The following is a 21419-nucleotide window of genomic DNA, read 5'->3' as shown; positions in this document are numbered from 1 at the left end:
CCGACGTGATGCTGTTGAAACGCTCCTGACCCGCCGTATCCCTGCAACACCATCATCATCATCATCATCATCATCATCGCTGCGACCAGCACAACACCAGCCAGACGACCCCTCCCTAACCCCACCCTCAAAGGCAGAGCGTAAACAACCCTCCCATAACCGCATGAACGCTCTTCATCGTACTTTAAACACTACTCCTCAACAGATAATGGTAATGCGAGGACTTCAGTGTGTTTCATGGCATAAACAGAAAATATTTAGTTACTGTATCGACTGCACCTCTAGCTATGAGGTTTTTGAATATACTTTTATATTTACATCCAAATAAAGTATTTAAAGTATTCTATATTCAAATACTTGAGTGTGATAAAAGTCTGAGATCAATCAAAGGTCTACAGCCAAGTCACCAGATGTCAGATGAGTTTTATCACCAGTAAAACAAACAAAAAAGCATTCAAATCTGAAAACCATGACAAGAAAGAAAGAGAAGGTGTCAGACGACCCCCCCAGACCCCCCTCCCCCCCGCTCCAACCCTTCCACCCCAGAAACCCCCCATATGGGGTGAGCGTGTCTCCAGGATCTGATGATGCAGACAGCCACTACGCTAGTTTCAACCAGCAAACGCTGTAATTGGCCGAGTGAAAGATGGACAGGTGTATGTCCGTCACTCCAGTGTGTTTGGGGGTAAACAACAAAACAAACAAACAAAGTAATATGTTTTCCGTCCTTGTAAAGTAAATAAAGCAATATGTAATGATCACATTAGAAAAGGAGGTCGCCATTTCTCTGGGTTTGGAGTTAAAAGTTCACTCTTACTGTACCTTATCCGCCCTAGCCTGGCCACGAGTCCCCCCAAACAGGATATGATGTCACAGAGAGGAAAGGTGAGGCGTCACATGACAGCGATGGCGTGTTAGGGCGAACGGTGGTGGAGTCAAGGGTGGTGCTGGGTAGCCGGGTGTGAGCGCACGTGCGACACAGGCAGGCGGAGGTTAGTAACAGCCATCTGCATGGGTGGATGAGGGGCGGAGGCAGGGTGGAGGCGGGGCGGAGGTGAGGAGGGCTCCAGGCGTGGCCCGCCCTCCCCCACACGCTTCACACACGTTAAAGCCGAAGTGTGAACAGCTGCAGTTCCCGCAACTCACTTAAAAGGACAAAAGAATTACAGTGACTATATGCACTACGGTACGAACTACTGTACGCACTACTGTACGAACTACTGTACGAACTACGGTACGCACCACTGTACGCACCACTGTACGCACTACTGTACGAACTACGGTGCGCACCACTGTACGCACTACTGTACGAACTACGGTGCGCACCACTGTACGCACTACTGTATGCACTACTGTACGAACTACTGTACACACCACTGTACGCCTTAAAGCAGTCAGAAGTATTTTCTTATATTCCATTAAACAGAAGCACATGGCGTTTCAGATACAGCTCATATGTCTTTTCAGGCTTTATGACTGCACAGACCATCGGGATGCTTAATCCCAGAATCCCAGATGACGGATAACATGGATTAGATCGTCAGTAAAGGTCTACAGGAACTGCATTAGCCTAGCCCTGGAACTGCTAGCCTTAAACTGTATGATCTACTAGGTCAATAAATAATTTCTGTCACAGATCAGTCTCCATACATCAACAGAGAACAAACTAAACAGACATATTGGTCAAACAGCGTAACTACACAGCACACTTTGGTCAACGTGACTTTAGCGTTTTTCTAAAGAGTGCAGATTACACGAGATTCCCGACTGGCCGTTACAGGACAGCTACGCATCAAGGGTCAGGGCTATAAGAGAGAAACCATGGAAACGGGGTGGTTAGTCAGGATCAAGTGGGCTAGGACGGCACGCAAAGCAGAGCTGCAGGTGGAGGTGTGATGTCAGAGCCAAGCAGGGAGGGTGGAGGAAGAGGAAGGTGGATGAAGAGGAAGGTCAGGGATCAGGGGACAAAGGGAGGCCAGCAAAGCTATCGGTGCACCGTCAGCCGTGAGACACACGTGAGACACACGTGAGACACACGTGAGACACACGTGCACGAGGACAATCACGTTTTCTACAGTCATTGTGACCTTCTTTCATGGATCTGTGATCACCATGAGAACCAGGAGGCCACAGCGGCTGCACGTGCCTTCAGAGCATTATTACGCATGATTATTATGATTATGCATGATTATATGAAATTAGTGGGACACAAGCCGGTACAGGATTCATATTTAGCGGTGCCCTGCTAGAGTCAGCCAGCTTCAACCGTGACTCATCTCCTGAAAGCAGGAATTAGCCGACACCCAGGGGGCGGGGCAAACTGTGCTAGACTTCCTGCTTGGGAGAATGGCTAAGAATTATCTCGTGCTGCTGAGACACAGGAAGTGACCCGGCTGGGATGAGCCGGCGATGTGGGCCGAGAACGTCCTGTTCACTTACCAGATCTGCAACCTGATCTTCATCCCTCTGAGCTCCACCGTTTTGATTTTAAAATCCACACCTTGACGTACAGAGAGACAGGAACCCCGTAGAGAAGCAGGGCACACAGACAGACAGACAGACAGACAGACAGGCACAGATAAAAACAGAGTAAAAAAGTGACAGAAATGTAAAAGAATAAACAACACTTGGGTGATTGAGAGCAGAAACCAGCAGGTGAGAAGATACAACCATGTAATTGTCACCGAGAGGCGAGACAGGAAGTCACGGTCCAGCCCTGTTAGTGTCCACACGGTCTAATCTAGCAACACCATTAAACCCCCCAAAACGTTTTCTACTCTGCCTCTGAAATCTTAAGAATAACTGCCTACAAACGATTAAAACATCCTCTCCCATCTGTACTAAATGCCCTAACAACAGTATTGATAGTTGTTCTGTGAATGTCGTTTAGCCGTTCAGAAGATAGTGGAAGGTTAGTGGAACGGTGGTGGGTCTGTTGCGTGCACTATGCCAAGGGTAGCGTGTCTGGGTGGGACGCGATGGCCCTGGAGGCCAAGGTAACCCCGTACTGCCCGTGTCACAAGGGTGACGGTGCAGAAAATGGAGCCCCTGACAGCTGTGTGTGAGGGGGTATTTTGGGAGGCCAGACAGGCGCACTACTACTCTGACTCGAGGTCCATACGGGGGGGGGGATGAGCCGCTGTATCAGTTTTCACTTGTGCTGGTACGGGTGCTTTGGGAAACCCAGAAAAACAAGTTGAACCTGACTGCACATCATACTTCTCAATTTTATGACTCGTTACAGCCTTATATGAAATGTTATTACTTTAAAAAACAAAAACAGTGGATTATGTTTCTGTCACACGCTCAATTCAACTCCAGTTTTAAAACTGCCTTGCCAGGGGGGGTTAAAGTTAAAATCCTAGAAAGTCCACGGCAGGAAACTCTCGCCATCTTTACACGTCTGTACCAAGTCTGTACGTCCTGTTGAGACTCGTCTCACCATCTTATTGATCACCAGGTTCCTATCTCACCAGAACTGATCAAATAACGCAACCTCAGACGGGTCAGATCTAAACAAACATAATGAAGTAAACAACATATGGAGGATATTCCCTCAGGAACATTGATCCAGGTTTAACCCCATCTGACTCTGTTTCTGTATGTACAACTAATAAACACACTGATGGAGCCAGAGAGGTAGACAGAGTCACCCCATGATCCCAGGACCAGTTCTGACCCACTGATCTTCTTCAGGGGGGGGGGGGTCAGCACCACAGGACGTGTAGATAAACCCCATAACCGTGGAGGGACAGCCGTGGCTCTCAGATCCCGACAGCCCGGTACCGGTACCGGGACCCTCCTTACCCACGGTGGACTTGCACGCCTCGCAGAAGGTGTCGTCGGTGAATCTCTCCATGATGCTGGTCTTGCCCACGCCGCGGGACCCGATTATTATCACCTGCAGCTTGTGGTCCGCCGGTCTGGGCGGCACCTTCCTGCGCCGAGCCTGGGCTCCCGTGGCGGGGGAGCCCGAGGCCGAACCCCCGCCGAACCCGCCCCGAACCCCGCCGCCGGCCCCGCGCCGCACGCCCGCTCTCGGATCCATCAGAACCTCCACATCCGCCGCGTCGTTTCTGCTTCAGTCTTTTATTTTTGCGCAACGTGTCGATACTTTAAACGACTTTGTTGTGTTGTTGTTGTTTATTTGTTGTCGAGTTTGTCAAAGTTTGGTCGCTCCTCTCTTCGTGGATCGTCGTCCTGGGACCGGACCCGGACCCACGCGTCACTTCCGGTTCCGTCGCGTTCCCGTCGTCCGCGCGCGTTCACGGAGCATTTATACGCGTTTATTATAACACTGACTATTAAACATCACTTTATTAAAAATGATACGTGGATAAAAGTGCAGTTTTCTACTGAATACTTCTTTTTTTTAGATTAATAATATGGAATATTTGGGGCCGAATAAAAGGACAATATAGAACAAATAATTCGATAATTACTATAATAAAAATAATTACCGTAGTGAGGTTTAAACTTGAGGTTTAAATCACAGATATATTAGCAATGCGAAAATTAAATAATGCTTCAACGCGATATCCCGCTTGGGCTCCCGTAGAACAACACAGTGACGTTGAGGAGAAAGGCGAGATAATCTCAGTGTGCAGGCCGAGGTGTGTGGTTCAGTCCAACACTGCTCATCCTCCTCCCGTCGCAGAACCAGCCCGAACCCGCGGTGGTCTCAGCTCTCTCTCTCTCTCTCTCTCTCTCTCTCCGCATCATGGCAGCGCAGAAGATCCACGAGGCGCACGAACACATCGCCAAAGCCGAGAAATGGTGAGATGTGTGTTTAAATCAGAGCATCGACGCCCGTCCTGTCCTGATCTAAATATAGATGCACGGCGGACTGTCGCATGCTGGTGTAGATTATTCATATTTATAGTTCTGTTCATCCATAATTGTCGTGTAACGGTAATAATCCCCGCGAGCTGCGCGGACCAGATTGCGTAATTTCTGCGTCCTGATGAAGGTTGCCCCGGCGACGGGTGTAGTGGTACTGATGCTGAATCCTGTCATGCCCTGTGATGGGCATTTTTATTTAGTATTTTTGACGTGTTGCAGCCTGAAGACCAGTATGACGAAGTGGAAACCAGACTACGACGGAGCGGCGTCAGAAATGGCGAAAGCTGGTGCGAATGTTGCAATCACACTTTGGACTTCTTTGTTTTCTGACATAAAGGTCACGAATGTTGCACGGTTGTCTGAAGTGTGTTTAGTGTGACGAGTGGCGCTTTGAGGTCACGGTGATTTTAAACGATGTGCTCTGTCATCATCAGCTGTGGCTTTTAAAAACGCCAAGCAGTTTGAGCAGGCGAAGGATGCTTACCTAAAGGAAGCGGAGTATCAGACCGAGAACAAAACGTATCCTCCCCTTCCTAATTTGAGGATGGATATCTGATAGACTCAATTTAAGAGTGTTGTGTTTTGAAGACAGTAAAATTCTATGCACCCCTCCCGTATGTGTGTGTAGGTGGTAAGATATTTAGATCTCCAGCAAGGTGGCCCTCTGTTGCTAAATGCGCAGTATTATAATGAACTTTAAGACACTTGAGTCATACTGATGTAAAGCATATATAACCATCCATAGTCCCATAGTCTTGAGTTATAGAATTATTATTATCACATTCTTACCATATGGCCACTGCTTTGAAGAGATTGTTATAAAATAGTTTATTCCTCATATGTCCACATGCAGTACTTAACTTTAACCAACAGATTGTTTCATGCTGCAAAGTAAGTGTTCAAGATTCATTTTAAACTAAATAGATATTAATAGTTGTTAAATGTGCACAGTTGCATGTGCGGGTTTATGATGTTCAATGACATGTTCCTCCAGGGCGATTGAACAAGCTGGCATGATGTTAAAGGTACGTTTACTCAATCAGATCAGTTTAAAGCATTTCCTAACAAGAACACCAGGATGAACCGTTCTGTGGTGGTTGTGGGATCAGGTTGATCTGTGTGGGAAGCGTAGCGCTGATGCTGGTCTGGTCTAACCAGAGGAACCGTCTCTTCCCGCAGGAGATGAAGCGCATGACTGAAGCCGTGGAGCTCATCGAGAAGGCCAGCGTGATGTACGTGGAGAACGGGACATCCGGCACCGCTGGCATGGCCCTGGACCGGGCCGGCAAGTACGTCCAAGTGCTCGATGTTCAGAGAGGTTCTCAGCGCAGAACATGCACCCTGCGTTCACTGCACACACACCGTGTACTCGGAGGAGAAACGCAGCTTTCAGCCCAGACGTTCTCCTTCAGGGCCGCTAACCATCACGACCCTTTCTTGCAGACTCATCGAACCGATGGATCTCGAGAAGGCTGTGGACTTGTATCAGAAAGCTGCTTCTGTTTTTGAGGTCAGTGTTAACAGCTGCGGAGGAGATGGTCACAGTGTAGTTTGGGGACACTGGGATTAGCGGTTTGTTTCATCACCAAGACATTGTTTTAAAGTCTATGTTTAAATAGAAAAACTGAGTTTGTGTGCAGGCAAAACCTGCATGAACCTTTAGGAGAATTATTATGAGTGTGGAATTTAGGAAACTTGGTGAAAATAAATGATATTATTCCCAAAAACAATATAAATGGATGAAAAGAAAGTACTATTGTTATCTGATATTTTTTATTAGCTGGTATTCAGCATTATGGCTGGAATATGCGCCGCTGGCACCATCTAGTGTCCTCAGGTGGAAACACAACCTCACGCCGCCATTAACGCACCTGTGCTGTGTTCAGAACGAGGACAGACTGAGGCAGGCCGCCGAGCTGCTGGGGAAAGCGTCCAGGCTGCTGGTGCGCTTGCGCAGGTGAGCGAGCGTCGTCGAAGTGCCGATAGTGGCCACTAGGGGGCAGCACGGCGCCGTTCTGTTTGCCTGAAGGAGCCGGTTCTCTCCCCCACAGGCTGGACGAGGCGGCCGTGTCCCTTCAAAAGGAAAAAAACATGTACAAAGAAATAGAGAATTACCCCACCTGCTTCAAGGTGCGTAGTCATGGCGTTAGGGTGCATGATGGGAACTCTGGTGTCTTAGGTCATGGCTGAGAACTGTCTGATGTCAACAGAAGAGGTCAACAGACCCGAATGGGTTTTTTTTTTTGTACCATTTTCCTGGTGTTGTTTTTCTGACGGTTGATCTGGTCTGGTTGTTCCTGTAGAAGACCATCGCACAGGTCCTGGTCCATCTCCATCGAGGGGACTTTGTGGCAGCAGATAAGTGTGTGAGGGAGAGTTACAGGTATGTGTGTGTGAGTGAGTGTGTGTGAGTGTGTGTGTGTGTGTGAGTGTGTGTGTGTGTGTGTGTGTGTGTGTGTCCACTCAATCAACGTTTTGCCTGATCTAGTTTAATTTAATGAGGAGTAACATCATATTTTACTGGATGTCCAGTCATGTTTTTGTGCTGCTGTCCTGTTGGAACATAAATTCCGCCTTTTCAGAGGAACAGTACTGAACTAGGATCAGGTTTACCAGTGTTCAATATAATGCATCAATTAGAAGGTAAATGGGAACAACTGTTCTCAGATCAGCGTTCTGCACCTTTCTAGCCTTCCAGGGTTCAGTGGCAGCGAGGACTGTGTTGCCATGGAGACGTTATTGGCGGGCTATGACGAGCAGGACGAGGACCAGGTGAACCGTGTGTGTAACTCGCCTCTTCTGAAGTACATGGACAATGACGTGAGTCCTGACTGGATTTTGACAAAACATTTAGCAAACATACGGATGTTAATGTGTAAATACCTGGGCGCTGGTCTTCTACAAGCGGAGAGTGACGGTGCTGTGTTCTTGTTCAGTACGCAAAGCTGGCCATTTCTCTGAAGGTACCAGGAGGGGGCGCCAAGAAGAAGAAATCCCCCGGCGCTCCACAAGGGGGCGCAGGAGGGGCACCAGCAGCAGTGGACGAGGACGAGTACGAGGGAGGACTGTGCTAGATCTGTGTGTGTGTGTGTGTGTGTGTGTGTGTGTGTGTGTGTGTGAGTGTGTGTGTGTGTGTACACTGTTCACGGTGGACTCTCCTCCAAACCCATTCCCATGTTAACGTCGTGGACCTTGGGAGTCCACTGGATAAAAGTGAAAGGTGTAAATTTAAATGTAAAAATACTAAGGCTATAAAAAGTATTTAAGGTATTTAAAATTTTAGATAATAATTGTTAAATGTCAGTTCATTTATCAAATGTCAACATGTACTTTCTTTTATGAGGATACAGATTTTTGTCATGTGTGCAGTATCGATTCATGTGCTGGTTTAGTGACCAGTTATGCAGTGATGTAAGTGTATCCAATCATTTACATGGTTTATGCAATCATATTTAAAATGGCCACAATGTACAGTAATTTATTCATAGTGTTGTTGAACGTCAAGGGTTTGTGCGGCTAAAAAATAGCCGAGCTGTGATCCACGTGAGTTAGGAGTTAGCATGGCCACGCTAACGCCGTTTGTTTGAAACTCCCTTTAAATGTGTAGCAGTGTGTTGTGGGGACAGGGCACAGCAGAGGGGACTGGGAACAAACTTTTAACTTGGAGCATGTCAAAGTAAAAGTCCTGATTTAGAGTCAGACCTCTCCCCCCACACTCTGTATCGTTGGGATGCAAAACAAAAGTCCTTTTTTTTTTAATGTTGGGTTATAGTTCTGATGAGACAACGATCCTCTGAAAATCAACACGTTAGCAGAATGCTGACAGAAAGGGGTGCGGTCAACACCTTCACCTCAGGAGTGCGGCTGTGCATTATAAGATAAGGGAGAGACAAAATGTGTGAATATCCTGGAATTTATTGCCAAGTATGACCAAAGGGACCATATGTTTGACAGATCCAGTCAGATAAGGTTGCTATGGAGGTTGGTCTTGCCTGTTAAATGCATTTCGCTGATGACAATGTGGTGTGTACAGCAATAAACATCTCTGCTGTGGGGTCTATCCTGTTTGTGTGTGTGTGTGTGTGTGTGTGTGTGTAAGAAAAAGAGTGGGTTTGTGTGCAAACCATACAAATATCAAAAAATCAGATTCGTCATGGGTAATTATTTAACCTTTTTGCAGGAAATGCTCATTGGTTTAATACCAAAATTAAACATTGAGGTTATTTTAAACTAACACGAAGACTTCAGGTTCCTCTGGATCACCCAGCAATAACGCAGCACGTTTTTCCATTTCAGCCTCTGCAGACATCTCAGCAGGCATCGCGTGCGCTCCAGACACCGAGCTCTCTTGTTCCGTTTCTGTTTAATGAGGGTTCCTGCTCTCTTTGGCTCATCATTAATGTATGGCTGTTCTGCGGAGCTCAGAGTTTCCCTGCCGCTGCAGCTCTGATGGATGAGTGTATTCGCACGGGCCAGGAGGGCAGAGGAGTGGTTAAGATATCGAGAACGCCATCAGCGCCACAAATAACGCATAACAACTCGACTGCCCCGTGTCCTCCGCTGGGCTCTGGTTAAACAGATGGAGTGGAGCTGTGTTCAACATTAACGTTGCACTGAAATGTCCTCTGCTTGTATTTAATCTCACTGGAACTGGAGGTGCATGACTTGTGTCCAGGTACCACCCTAGCAAGTGTCCGGGGTTTCTATTAAACCCCCTGCATGGTGGGAGCTCGGTTGGGACACCGGGTCCTGACTGCATTATTCTGTTTGTGTGGGTCATCATACCTGGATATCTGAGACTAGTGAGGAGACTACTGATACAGAAAGTATTTTGTGATTTGGTTGACGTGATTTGTGATTTCACTGCCATAAATTTTATCTGTTGAAAATGAATCCAGTCTTTTGTGGTATCCACAAAGGTCAAAACGATCAAGAGAAACATATTTTTCTGCAATCATGTCAATCCTAAATCTGCGTGCAGAGTTTTTCAACTTCCTCTTCTGTTTTACGTACGCATGCACAGAACAAATCATCTTGGTGTTAAAGGTTCTGGTCGACGGTGAGTGTGAGGAACGTGTGCGAGAGAACAGGGATGAAGTCCTTCTGATATGTGCTTTATTTGAAGGCCAGTTCTTCTCAGGTTTATCCTGGTACACGCTAAAACCCAATAAAGCTTCACATTTGTCTGTGTAAAAGCCTATATTGAAAATGTCTCATGTCAAATAGTAATTATTCTCTCATGCTACAATGGCTTTAAATAATGCATAGTTCATGAAAGTGGGGACAGGCGGAGGTCTCCATCCTAAAACGAATATGCCCAGAGCTCTGGTGTTGAGGGTGGCTGTGGTCGTACTCAGAACTACAAACTAAAACTTGCAAACCGTACGCTCTGCTCCCCAGAGATTGTACCTTCGCCTACAGCCAGATTCAGAGAGCCCTTTCCTACGATAGGCCGTTTGATACTGCCAATCAATTATGTACAAACTAAGCCCCGCCCCTCCCACACCCACCCACCACTCTTTAACGCTTGTATTATCATATTGCTTCATCCCCTTGGTAAAAGATTTCACATATGAGCCTATTTCCCCCCCCCAAATGTTATACAGCATAAGAAACTACAAAAAGAAACTAAAATAACCACCTCCGAAAAGTCCATGCTTTGCAAATAGTCGGCATCATGTGATCATGATATGTACCTGGTTCCCTCTTACCACAGATTGCTTCTTGCGCATCGTAACAGTGTGTTTGGTGGGTTTGACTGGGAGGTGAAAGGTCAGACAGTGTTCAGACGCGCAGCGGGGGGGGGGGGGGGGGGGGGTCGTATCCCAGCGAAAGTGTGTGCTGTGTGTTCCTGAGACAGTGAGTGAAAGAGCAGCTAGGTGTACAAACTAAATAAGGAAAGTACAGATTGTTGGATGATTGCTGTTGTGTGAGTCTCTCTGGGCTTCTGAAAAAACCAGAAGTTGTTGTTGTCTCCCCCATCAGAAAACAACAAACAAACAAAAAAAGGTTCCTTAAAAATCAACTTTAGTTGAGTCCTTGCCGAGTTAAAAGTGTCTGATCTTAATCACAAAGGGATTGGTCAGTCAAGCCACGAAGGACCACGCCCCTTGGCTCATACACTTGTGTAAGGTTGTGTTTGCAGTGATGCATGATGGGATGTCTTCATGTCCATTAAAGCCCTTCAAAATGTACAAGTGGCTACAGGTCAGGGACTGGGTGACCTCTGCTTGGGACAGTCCAGTACTGTGATGAGTGTGGTCACAGATTATAAAGCGACGCTACGAGTGTTAACAGTGTCGTCCAGCTGTTTAACGAACACACAGACAACAGTGAAGTCCAGAGCAGCGTCCTTCTGCGTTGTCACCATCCTCTTCCTCCTCTTCCTCCTCACTTGTTCTTTTCCCTGGTCCATTTGATCATGGTCTCCGGTGAGCGGTAGAGGAAGATGAGCTTGGAGTACAGGTCTTCCTCCAGGTCCAGCTCGCCGGTCTCTCTGACCAGGAAGATGTCGGTGCACAGCTTGAGAATGCGGTCCACGTTGGGCAGTTCCTCGAACATGATGGTGTGTGAGATGCCGCTGAAGAACTCGCGCACGAACTTGCCGATCACCAGAACCACGGACATGTACAGACCCATGATGCTGCATGATGAGGACAGGAGATCATATCATACACCACATATCAGACACCTCACACACCTCACGCACCACGTACCTCACACACCACGTACCTCACACACCACGTACCTCACACACCACACACATCCCCTCACACACCACACATCCCCTCACACACCACACACACACCTCACACATCACACACATCACACACACACACCACACACATCCCCTCACACACCACACACATCACACACACCTCACACATCCCCTCACACACCACACATCCCCTCACACACCACACACATCACACACACCTCACACATCACACACACACCACACACCTCACACATCCCTTCACACATCACACACACACCTCACACATCCCCTCACACATCACACACACACACCTCACACATCCCCTCACACATCACACACACATCACACATCCCCTCACACATCCCCTCACACACCACACACACCTCACACATCCCCTCACACACCACACACACACCACACACACCTCACACATCCCCTCACACACCTCACACATCCCCTCACACACCACACACACCTCACACATCACACACACATCACACATCCCCTCACACACCACACACACCTCACACATCCCCTCACACATCACACACACACCACACACACCTCACACATCCCCTCACACATCACACACACACCACACACACCTCACACATCACACACACCTCACACATTCCCTCACACACCACACATCCCCTCACACATCCCCTCACACACCACACACACCTCACACATCCCCTCACACATCACACACACACCACACACACCTCACACATCACACACACCTCACACATCCCCTCACACACCTCACACATCCCCTCACACACCACACACACCTCACACATGTGTGTGTGTGTATGTGTGTGTATGTGTGTGTGTGTGTGTGTATGTGTGTGTGTGTGTGAGTGTGTGTGTGTGTATGTGTGTGTGTGTGAGTGTGTGTGTGTGTGTGTGTGTGTGTGAGTGTGTGTGTGTGAGTGTGTGTGTGTGAGTGTGTGTGTGTGTGTGTGTGTGTGTGTGAGTGTGTGTGTGTGTGTGGTGTGTGTGTGTGAGTGTGTGTGTGTGTGTGTGTGGTGTGTGTGTGTGTGTGTGAGTGTGTGTGGGTGTGTGTGTGTGTGTGTGTGGTGTTTGTGTGGTGTTTGTGTGTGTATGTGTGTGGTGTGTATGTGTGTGGTGTGTGTGTGTGTGTATGTGTGTGTGTGTGGTGTTTGTGTGTGTGTGTGTGGTGTGTATGTGTGTGGTGTGTATGTGTGTGGTGTGTGTATGTGTGTGTGTGTGTGAGTGTGTGTGTGTGGTGTTTGTGTGTGTGTGTGTGTGTGTGGTGTGTATGTGTGTGGGGTGTATGTGTGTGGTGTGTGTATGTGTGTGTGTGTGTGTGTGTGTGTGTAATAGGCTTGTTCAGCAGAGCACAGATGTGGATCTCTTACCCGTATCCTGCCAGGAAGCTCAGACTGGGGGGGCTGACCTGGTCGCTGATGATCCAGATGTCCAGCCCCACCCGCGTGTAGTTGGTCTTCGACGTGATTGGACCCTTACTCATCTCATTCACGATCCACCACTCCTGCACCTTCCCCCCATCACTGCTGCTCCGGTCCAGAGTCACTGTGATGTTCTGGAAATCTGAACAGACACGTGATGGTGAGAAACGTGGTGGTGTGAAACGTGGTGGTGTGAAATGTGGTGGGGAGAAACGTTGGTGGTGTGAAACGTTGATGGTGAGAAACGTGGTGGTGAGAAACGTGGTGTGAAACGTGGTGGTGATAAACGTGGTGGTGAGAAACGGTGGTGAGAAACATGGTGGTGAGAAACGTTGGTGGTGTGAAACGTTGGTGGTGTGAAACGTGGTGGTGTGAAACGTGGTGGTGAGAAACGTGGTGGTGAGAAACGTTAGTGGTGAGAAACGTGGTGGTGAGAAAGGTGATAGTGAGAAACGTGGTGGTGTGAAACGTGGTGGTGTGAAACGTGGTGGTGATAAACGTGATGGTGTGAAACGTGGTGGTGTGAAACGTGGTGGTGATAAACGTGGTGGTGAGAAACGTGTGAAACGTGGTGGTGTGAAACGTGGTGGTGAGAAACGTTGGTGGTGAGAAACGTTGGTGGTGAGAAATGTTGGTGGTGAGAAACGTGGTGGTGTGAAACGTGGTGGTGAGAAACGTGGTGGTGAGAAACGTGGTGGTGATAAACGTGATGGTGTGAAACGTGGTGGTGTGAAACGTGGTGGTGATAAACGTGGTGGTGAGAAACGTGTGAAACGTGGTGGTGTGAAATGTGGTGGTGAGAAACGTTGGTGGTGAGAAACGTTGGTGGTGAGAAATGTTGGTGGTGAGAAACGTGGTGGTGTGAAACGTGGTGGTGAGAAACGTTGGTGGTGAGAAACGTGGTGGTGAGAAACGTTAGTGGTGAGAAACGTGGTGGTGAGAAAGGTGATAGTGAGAAACGTGGTGGTGTGAAACGTGGTGGCGATAAACGTGGTGGTGATAAACGTGGTGGTGAGAAAGGTGATAGTGAGAAACGTGGTGGTGTGAAACGTGGTGGTGATAAACGTGGTGGTGTGAAACATGGTGGTGGTAAACGTGGTGGTGTGAAACGTGGTGGTGATAAACGTGGTGGTGTGAAACGTGATGGTGAGAAACGTGGTGGTGAGAAACGGTGGTGTGAAACGTGATGGTGTGAAACGTGGTGAGAAACGTGGTGGTGAGAAACGTGGTGGTGTGAAACGTGGTGGTGAGAAACGTGGTGGTGTGAAACGTGGTGGTGTGAAACGTGGTGGAGAGAAACGTGGTGGAGAGAAACGTGGTGGTGAGAAACGTGGTGGTGTGAAACGTGGTGGAGAGAAACGTGATGGTGAGAAACGTGGTGGTGAGAAACGTGGTGGTGTGAAACATGGTGGAGAGAAAAGTGATGGTGAGAAACGTGGTGGTGAGAAACGTGGTGGTGTGAAACATGGTGGAGAGAAACGTGATGGTAAGAAACGTGATGGTGAGAAACGTGGTGGTGAGAAACGTGGTGGTGAGAAACGTGGTGGTGAGAAACGTGGTGTGAAACGTGGTGGTGATAAACGTGGTGAGAAACGTGGTGGAGAGAAACGTGATGGTAAGAAACGTGGTGGTGAGAAACGTGGTGGTGAGAAACATGGTGGTAAGAAACGTGGTGTGAAACGTGGTGGTGATAAACGTAGTGGTGAGAAACGTGGTGGTGAGAAACGTGGTGGTGTGAAACGTGGTGGTGTGAAACGTGGTGGTGAGAAACGTGGTGTGAAAAGTGGTGGTGAGAAACGTGATGGTGAGAAACGTGGTGTGAAAAGTGGTGGTGAGAAACGTGGTGGTGTCAAACGTGGTGGTGATAAACGTGGTGGAGAGAAACGTGATGGTGAGAAACGTGGTGGTGATAAACGTGGTGGTGAGAAACGTGGTGGTGTGAAACGTGGTGGTGATAAACGTGGTGGTGAGAAACGTGATGGTGAGAAACGTGGTGTGAAAAGTGGTGGTGAGAAACGTGGTGGTGTGAAACGTGGTGGTGATAAACGTGGTGGAGAGAAACGTGATGGTGAGAAACATGGTGGTGTGAAACGTGGTGGTGAGAAACGTGGTGGTGATAAACGTGGTGGTGTGAAACGTAGGTGGTGTGAAACGTGTTGGTGATAAATGTGGTGGTGAGAAACGTGGTGGTGATAAACGTGGTGGTGATAAACGTGGTGGTGAGAAACGTGGTGGTGTGAAACGTTGGTGGTGTGAAACGTGGTGGTGATAAATGTGGTGGTGAGAAACGTGGTGGTGAGAAACGTGGTGGTGATAAACGTGGTGGTGAGAAACGTGGTGGTGATAAACGTGGTGGTGAGAAACGTGGTGTGAAAAGTGGTGGTGAGAAACGTGATGGTGAGAAACGTGGTGGTGAGAAACGTGGTGTGAAAAGTGGTGGTGAGAAACGTGATGGTGAGAAACGTGGTGTGAAAAGTGGTGGTGAGAAACGTGGTGGTGTCAAACGTGGTGGTGATAAACGTGGTGGAGAGAAACGTGATGGTGAGAAACGTGGTGGTGATAAACGTGGTGGTGAGAAACGTGGTGGTGTGAAACGTGGTGGTGATAAACGTGGTGGTGAGAAACGTGATGGTGAGAAACGTGGTGTGAAAAGTGGTGGTGAGAAACGTGGTGGTGTGAAACGTGGTGGTGATAAACGTGGTGGAGAGAAACGTGATGGTGAGAAACGTGGTGGTGTGAAACGTGGTGGTGAGAAACGTGGTGGTGATAAACGTGGTGGTGTGAAACGTGGTGGTGAGAAACGTGGTGGTGAGAAACGTGGTGGTGATAAACGTGGTGGTGAGAAACGTGGTGGTGTGAAACGTTGGTGGTGTGAAACGTGGTGGTGATAAATGTGGTGGTGAGAAACGTGGTGGTGATAAACGTGGTGGTGAGAAACGTGGTGGTGAGAAACGTGGTGGTGTGAAACGTTGGTGGTGTGAAACGTGGTGGTGATAAATGTGGTGGTGAGAAACGTGGTGGTGAGAAACGTGGTGGTGATAAACGTGGTGGTGAGAAACGTGGTGGTGTGAAACGTGGTGGTGATAAACGTGGTGGTGAGAAACGTGGTGTGAAAAGTGGTGGTGAGAAACGTGATGGTGTGAAACGTTGGTGGTGTGAAACGTGGTGGTGATAAATGTGGTGGTGAGAAACGTGGTGGTGATAAACGTGGTGGTGAGAAACGTGGTGGTGAGAAACGTGGTGGTGTGAAACGTGGTGGTGATAAACGTGGTGGTGAGAAACGTGGTGTGAAAAGTGGTGGTGAGAAACGTGATGGTGAGAAACGTGGTGGTGAGAAACGTGGTGTGAAAAGTGGTGGTGAGAAACGTGATGGTGAGAAACGTGGTGTGAAAAGTGGTGGTGAGAAACGTGGTGGTGTCAAACGTGGTGGTGATAAACGTGGTGGAGAGAAACGTGATGGTGAGAAACGTGGTGGTGATAAACGTGGTGGTGAGAAACGTGGTGGTGTGAAACGTGGTGGTGATAAACGTGGTGGTGAGAAACGTGATGGTGAGAAACGTGGTGTGAAAAGTGGTGGTGAGAAACGTGGTGGTGTGAAACGTGGTGGTGATAAACGTGGTGGAGAGAAACGTGATGGTGAGAAACGTGATGGTGTGAAACGTGGTGGTGAGAAACGTGGTGGTGATAAACGTGGTGGTGTGAAACGTGGTGGTGAGAAACGTGGTGGTGAGAAACGTGGTGGTGATAAACGTGGTGGTGAGAAACGTGGTGGTGTGAAACGTTGGTGGTGTGAAACGTGGTGGTGATAAATGTGGTGGTGAGAAACGTGGTGGTGATAAACGTGGTGGTGAGAAACGTGGTGGTGAGAAACGTGGTGGTGTGAAACGTTGGTGGTGTGAAACGTGGTGGTGATAAATGTGGTGGTGAGAAACGTGGTGGTGAGAAACGTGGTGGTGATAAACGTGGTGGTGAGAAACGTGGTGGTGTGAAACGTGGTGGTGATAAACGTGGTGGTGAGAAACGTGGTGTGAAAAGTGGTGGTGAGAAACGTGATGGTGAGAAACGTGGTGGTGAGAAACGTGGTGTGAAAAGTGGTGGTGAGAAACGTGGTGATGTGAAACGTGGTGGTGTGAAACGTGGTGGTGATAAACGTGGTGGAGAGAAACGTGGTGGTGTGAAACGTGGTGGTGAGAAACGTGGTGGTGATAAACGTGGTGGTGAGAAACGTGGTGGTGTGAAACGTTGGTGGTGTGAAACGTGGTGGTGATAAATGTGGTGGTGAGAAACATGGTGGTGATAAACGTGGTGGTGTGAAAAGTGGTGGTGAGAAACCTGGTGGTGAGAAACGTGGTGGTGTGAAAAGTGGTGGTGAGAAACGTGGTGGTGAGAAACGTGGTGGAGAGAAACGTGGTGGTGAGAAACGTGGTGGTGGTCCCTGCAGCTTTTTAGCCTCGTCTTACTGAATAAAGGAGGCGTCAGATCTGGTTCAGAGTTGTGCTCTAAAACGATCTTCACTGGGAGATCAGAGTTGTGCGCTCTGTAATAAGCTGACGGCTGTAACTGTCCCTCTATCCTCCTATTAACCAATTGATATTGTAACCGATTGTTCAAACTAAATGAGTAGTGTCCAGCTGAACTGGTCTCAACTAGCATCAAGTGGTCTCAGTAACTGGATGTTTAACAGAAGCAGGCCTGAGTCTGTCTGAATCTCACGTATGTATGAACTCACCTTTCTCCAGCTGCTCAATGAGTTTGGCATTTGAATCGCTCGGTGCCCGAAGATATCTCGGAAAGACATTTGCGATGACTCTGAAAAGACAGGGTTTCGGTATTATGCTTAAGGTTTAAATGGTGAACTGGTGAACTGTTATGAAGTATATACTCACACAGAAGAGCTCTGGTGAACTGTTATGAAGTATATACTCACACAGAAGAGCTCTGGTGAACTGTTATGAAGCATAGACTCACACAGAAGAGATCTGGTGAACTGTTATGAAGTATATACTTACACAGAAGAGTTGGTCGGTGTGATCAGTAGCTCTCTAAGGTTGTCTTTGGTGGTCTGGTCTAAAGTGATGATGTGTTTGCCTATTGCAGTCTCTGCTTTGGCTCCTAAGGTCAGGTTTCTGAACAAAATCCACAAACAAAGAGGCTCAGAGAGCTTCTGTACGAAGGCATCTTGGGTTCATGACTGGCAGACGCTACACATGTTAACACCCAGGGAGTCTTAAACAAATCAGGGAGTCTTAACCAAACTAGGGAGCCTTAACCAAGCCAGGGAGTCTTAAACAAATCAGGGAGTCTTAACCAAACTAGTGAGTTTTAAACAAACAGAAGGTGGGCAAAATATTCTGTTCTTCATTAACTTCACAAGTTGTGTGTTTATGTAGTGTATTTAGGTATCGGATGGTGTGACGCTCTACTCCACAGATGGCCTCGTCCCACTCCAGAAAGCACTGCGCACCTCTGTATGGACCAGGTCATGGTCAAGGGCAGGTCACTGGTGGAGTTCAGCATGCCTATCAGGTTTGTCCTGCTGGGGGGGCTGATGGTCCAGAGAGAGTTGGAGCTGCCCTCCAGGTGAGCAATGGTGACGTCCTGATAGACGTACGACTCCAGGAACTGCAGTGCTGATTCCTGACACACACAAGCAGAGCCCACGTGGACAGGCCGCTATAAACCCACTTGGGATTTCACTGGTAATTAAGTGCTATATATTATGTAAAATATCCCAGTCAGTTTTGAGTGGTCACGGTAAATAAGAGATAACTGCCCAGTAACAGCCAGTATACGCCTCATGTGACCCTAACAAAGGACATATGTTAAACAAAGTGGTATCAGGCATCTACCGTACAATGTCTGGACGAGTCCTTCTGTGTACTTACTGATTTAGCGCTGTGCATTTCTACAAACTTAGTGAACTCGTTAGACGTGATGTTGATGAGGTTCTTCTGTTGAGCACTCATTGTGAAGATCGGCTGGAAAAAAAACAGTCAAACAGAACAATAGAACAAGAGCAAAGTACCCTAACCCCTAGTTATTCCCTAACCCATAACCCCTAACCCTAACACTAGACCCTAGTATGTGTTTCTGGGTTATTGATTACACTTTTTAAAACAGTTGTGACCTTCGACATAAAGACCAGGAGAAAATTAGAGTAATGATTTGAGTAAGTTGAGTTCTACTAAAGTTAAAGGATATTTCCAGAGCACACTTACCATCGCACACACACACACACACACACACACTAGGGCTGCACGATGAATCGTATTTTTATCGTTATCGCGATGTGAAGTTTCACGATAAACACATCGAAAGAGCCACGATAACTCCTTGAATAACAGCAAACTCAAATTGCATTATCCTCGTCCAGCAATAGAGGGAGCTATTCGCGCTGCAGACTATGATCACGTGACGTAAGTAGGCAAGAGGCAGAGTGAGGTGAACACGCTCATCAGACACGCGATTTGGTTTAAGCCTGGTTTACACTTGATGCAGCGCGAGGGTCCGCAAGGCGAAAATAACGTAATCACGGTGGCTTCGCCCGTGCGCGATGGTCTCGCGCGCTGTCGATTCACGAGGTCGTGCACCTCTCGAATTTTGTAAGTTCGCGCGCGCCGCGTCTCAGCGCAATGAGAACAGTCATGTTTGCAGGGTTCATACACCTATACAAGGTGGAATTAAAGCACTTGTACGTCACTTTCAAGGTCCATTTCAATAATTCCCAGCTCGTTAAACTTAATTGAGTTAAATATTTATACATATACTGTACTCTAAATGATTCGAAATAATTCGCTTTTTTAAATCACATTATTTAATGGTTGTTTATTTTCAAAACGCCCAATCTTAACGTCTTCACGTTCTTTCATGTTTCGCCCTGGAATTACAAGAGGCTCGTATTTGTTAATGTAATTACAAGAGAACTGTTCAGTCAGACAGATATTTGTTGTGAAACGAAGTAGTTACAATTTCAAGTACTTTAGCCTAAATTCCAGCACTTTTCAAACCTGATACACAAAGCAACATTAAAATTGGTCAGGTAAATGTTCATTCCCCTGTATTTGAGGGGTGTTTTTTCTGTACTACTAGGCCTACATATCGTTTCGGACAACACTGCAAAGAATGTGACACGGCAAGATTAAACGCTTCCGTCATTCGCGGAGGTTTACGCGAGGTGTGCGGAGTCACGCTACGGTCACTCGTGAAAGTATAAACCTAGATTGAATCTATTGTTGAATAAACCTGCAAAATATTTGGAATTATTCTGGATTCATTACACAGTAAAAAAAAACTAATTAATGTGCTGCTGTTCAGAGAGACACTACATCTCTGTATTTTTATCTTAATTTATCGTGGTTCACATCGATATCGGGATATCCAACAATGTTATCGCACATCGTAATTCTAGTCCATATCGTGCACCCCTAACACACACACACACACACACACACACACACACACACACACACACACACACACACACACACACACACACACACACACACACACACACACACACACACCTGGAACCCTCCCAGCGTAAGGCTGACGGAGACGTCTAGAGGTGTGTTGACGACTCCGGCCACAGACTTGATCAGAGACATGAAGAGCAGCGGGAACCAAACGATACAGATGAGCAGCATCACGATCATACCACCCATCCCATACTTCACCACCTTCTTCTTCTTCTGCCCCCGCGGCTGAGGGTAACGCTAGAACACACACACACACACACACACACACACACACACACACACACACACACACACACACACACACACACACACACACACACACACAGGCTGCTTTACCTTGACAGTGGCAGGCTGGTTGGCATACGTGTGTCACACAGCGCTAACACAGAGACGAAGCGTGTTGCATCTGGGATGTGTGTTCCTGTCTCACATCTGAGATGTGTGTTCCTGTCTCACATCTGGGATGTGTGTTCCTGTCTCACATCTGGGATGTGTGTTCCTGTCTCACATCTGGGATGTGTGTTCCTGTCTCACATCTGAGATGTGTGTTCCTGTCTCACATCTGAGATGTGTGTTCCTGTCTCACATCTGGGATGTGTGTTCCTGTCTCACATCTGAGATGTGTGTTCCTGTCTCACATCTGAGATGTGTGTTCCTGTCTCACATCTGGGATGTGTGTTCCTGTATCATATCTGGGATGTGTGTTCCTGTCTCACATCTGGGAAGTGTGTTCCTGTCTCACATCTGGGATGTGTGTTCTTGTCTCACGTTATGGTCCTCCTTACCTTCTCTGACTCTCGCCAGCACTTCAGCACAAAGATGTGGGCATAGATGTCCTCCACGCAGATCCAGCTGGACAGGCTGAGGGTGGTGTCCGTCCACACCCAGTCCATCACGGCACGCAGCTCCGTCAAGAACGGGATCACCCGAAATCTTCATAGCACAGTG

The 21419-nt window shown here is 47.7% G+C and overlaps 3 protein-coding genes across 12 annotated transcripts in view; 1 reads left to right on the top strand and 2 right to left on the bottom strand.

The window, feature by feature from the left end:
• Positions 1-4264, bottom strand: part of rab12 (RAB12, member RAS oncogene family) — a 4901-nt gene extending 637 nt beyond the window's left edge. Inside the window, exons 1-3 of the mRNA XM_076982170.1 lie at positions 3808-4264; positions 2440-2500; positions 6-41 (exon numbers count right to left, since the gene is read on the bottom strand). Coding sequence (XP_076838285.1) covers positions 6-41; positions 2440-2500; positions 3808-4048 — 338 coding nt within the window. The 5' untranslated portion in view covers positions 4049-4264. The remainder of the gene's footprint in view (positions 1-5; positions 42-2439; positions 2501-3807) is intronic.
• Positions 4265-4561: 297 nt separating this feature from the next.
• napgb (N-ethylmaleimide-sensitive factor attachment protein, gamma b) lies at positions 4562-8900 on the top strand. Its single transcript, XM_076981786.1, has 12 exons — positions 4562-4776; positions 5062-5129; positions 5277-5361; positions 5716-5733; positions 5837-5867; positions 6022-6131; positions 6286-6352; positions 6729-6799; positions 6894-6972; positions 7146-7225; positions 7533-7662; positions 7779-8900. Exons 1-12 carry the CDS (start codon positions 4721-4723, stop codon positions 7914-7916), a joined length of 933 nt encoding a protein of 310 aa, XP_076837901.1. The 5' UTR covers positions 4562-4720; the 3' UTR covers positions 7917-8900.
• Positions 8901-8972: 72 nt separating this feature from the next.
• piezo2b (piezo-type mechanosensitive ion channel component 2b) overlaps positions 8973-21419 on the bottom strand; it is a 77455-nt gene continuing 65008 nt past the window's right edge. For all 10 annotated transcript variants that reach the window (XM_076981775.1, XM_076981782.1, XM_076981780.1 and 7 more), the window contains 8 exons: positions 21257-21404; positions 20520-20708; positions 18882-18974; positions 18461-18633; positions 18006-18122; positions 17726-17805; positions 12946-13138; positions 8973-11485 (listed from right to left, as the gene is read on the bottom strand). In XM_076981775.1, coding sequence (XP_076837890.1) covers positions 11233-11485; positions 12946-13138; positions 17726-17805; positions 18006-18122; positions 18461-18633; positions 18882-18974; positions 20520-20708; positions 21257-21404 — 1246 coding nt within the window. In that variant the 3' untranslated portion in view covers positions 8973-11232. The remainder of the gene's footprint in view (positions 11486-12945; positions 13139-17725; positions 17806-18005; positions 18123-18460; positions 18634-18881; positions 18975-20519; positions 20709-21256; positions 21405-21419) is intronic.

The sequence above is a fragment of the Brachyhypopomus gauderio genome, chromosome 19 (assembly GCF_052324685.1).
Source record: "Brachyhypopomus gauderio isolate BG-103 chromosome 19, BGAUD_0.2, whole genome shotgun sequence".
Taxonomy (NCBI): Eukaryota; Metazoa; Chordata; class Actinopteri; order Gymnotiformes; family Hypopomidae; genus Brachyhypopomus; species Brachyhypopomus gauderio.
The sequence above is the reverse complement of the archived record's forward strand: the minus strand, read 5'-3'. Positions and strand labels throughout refer to the sequence as shown.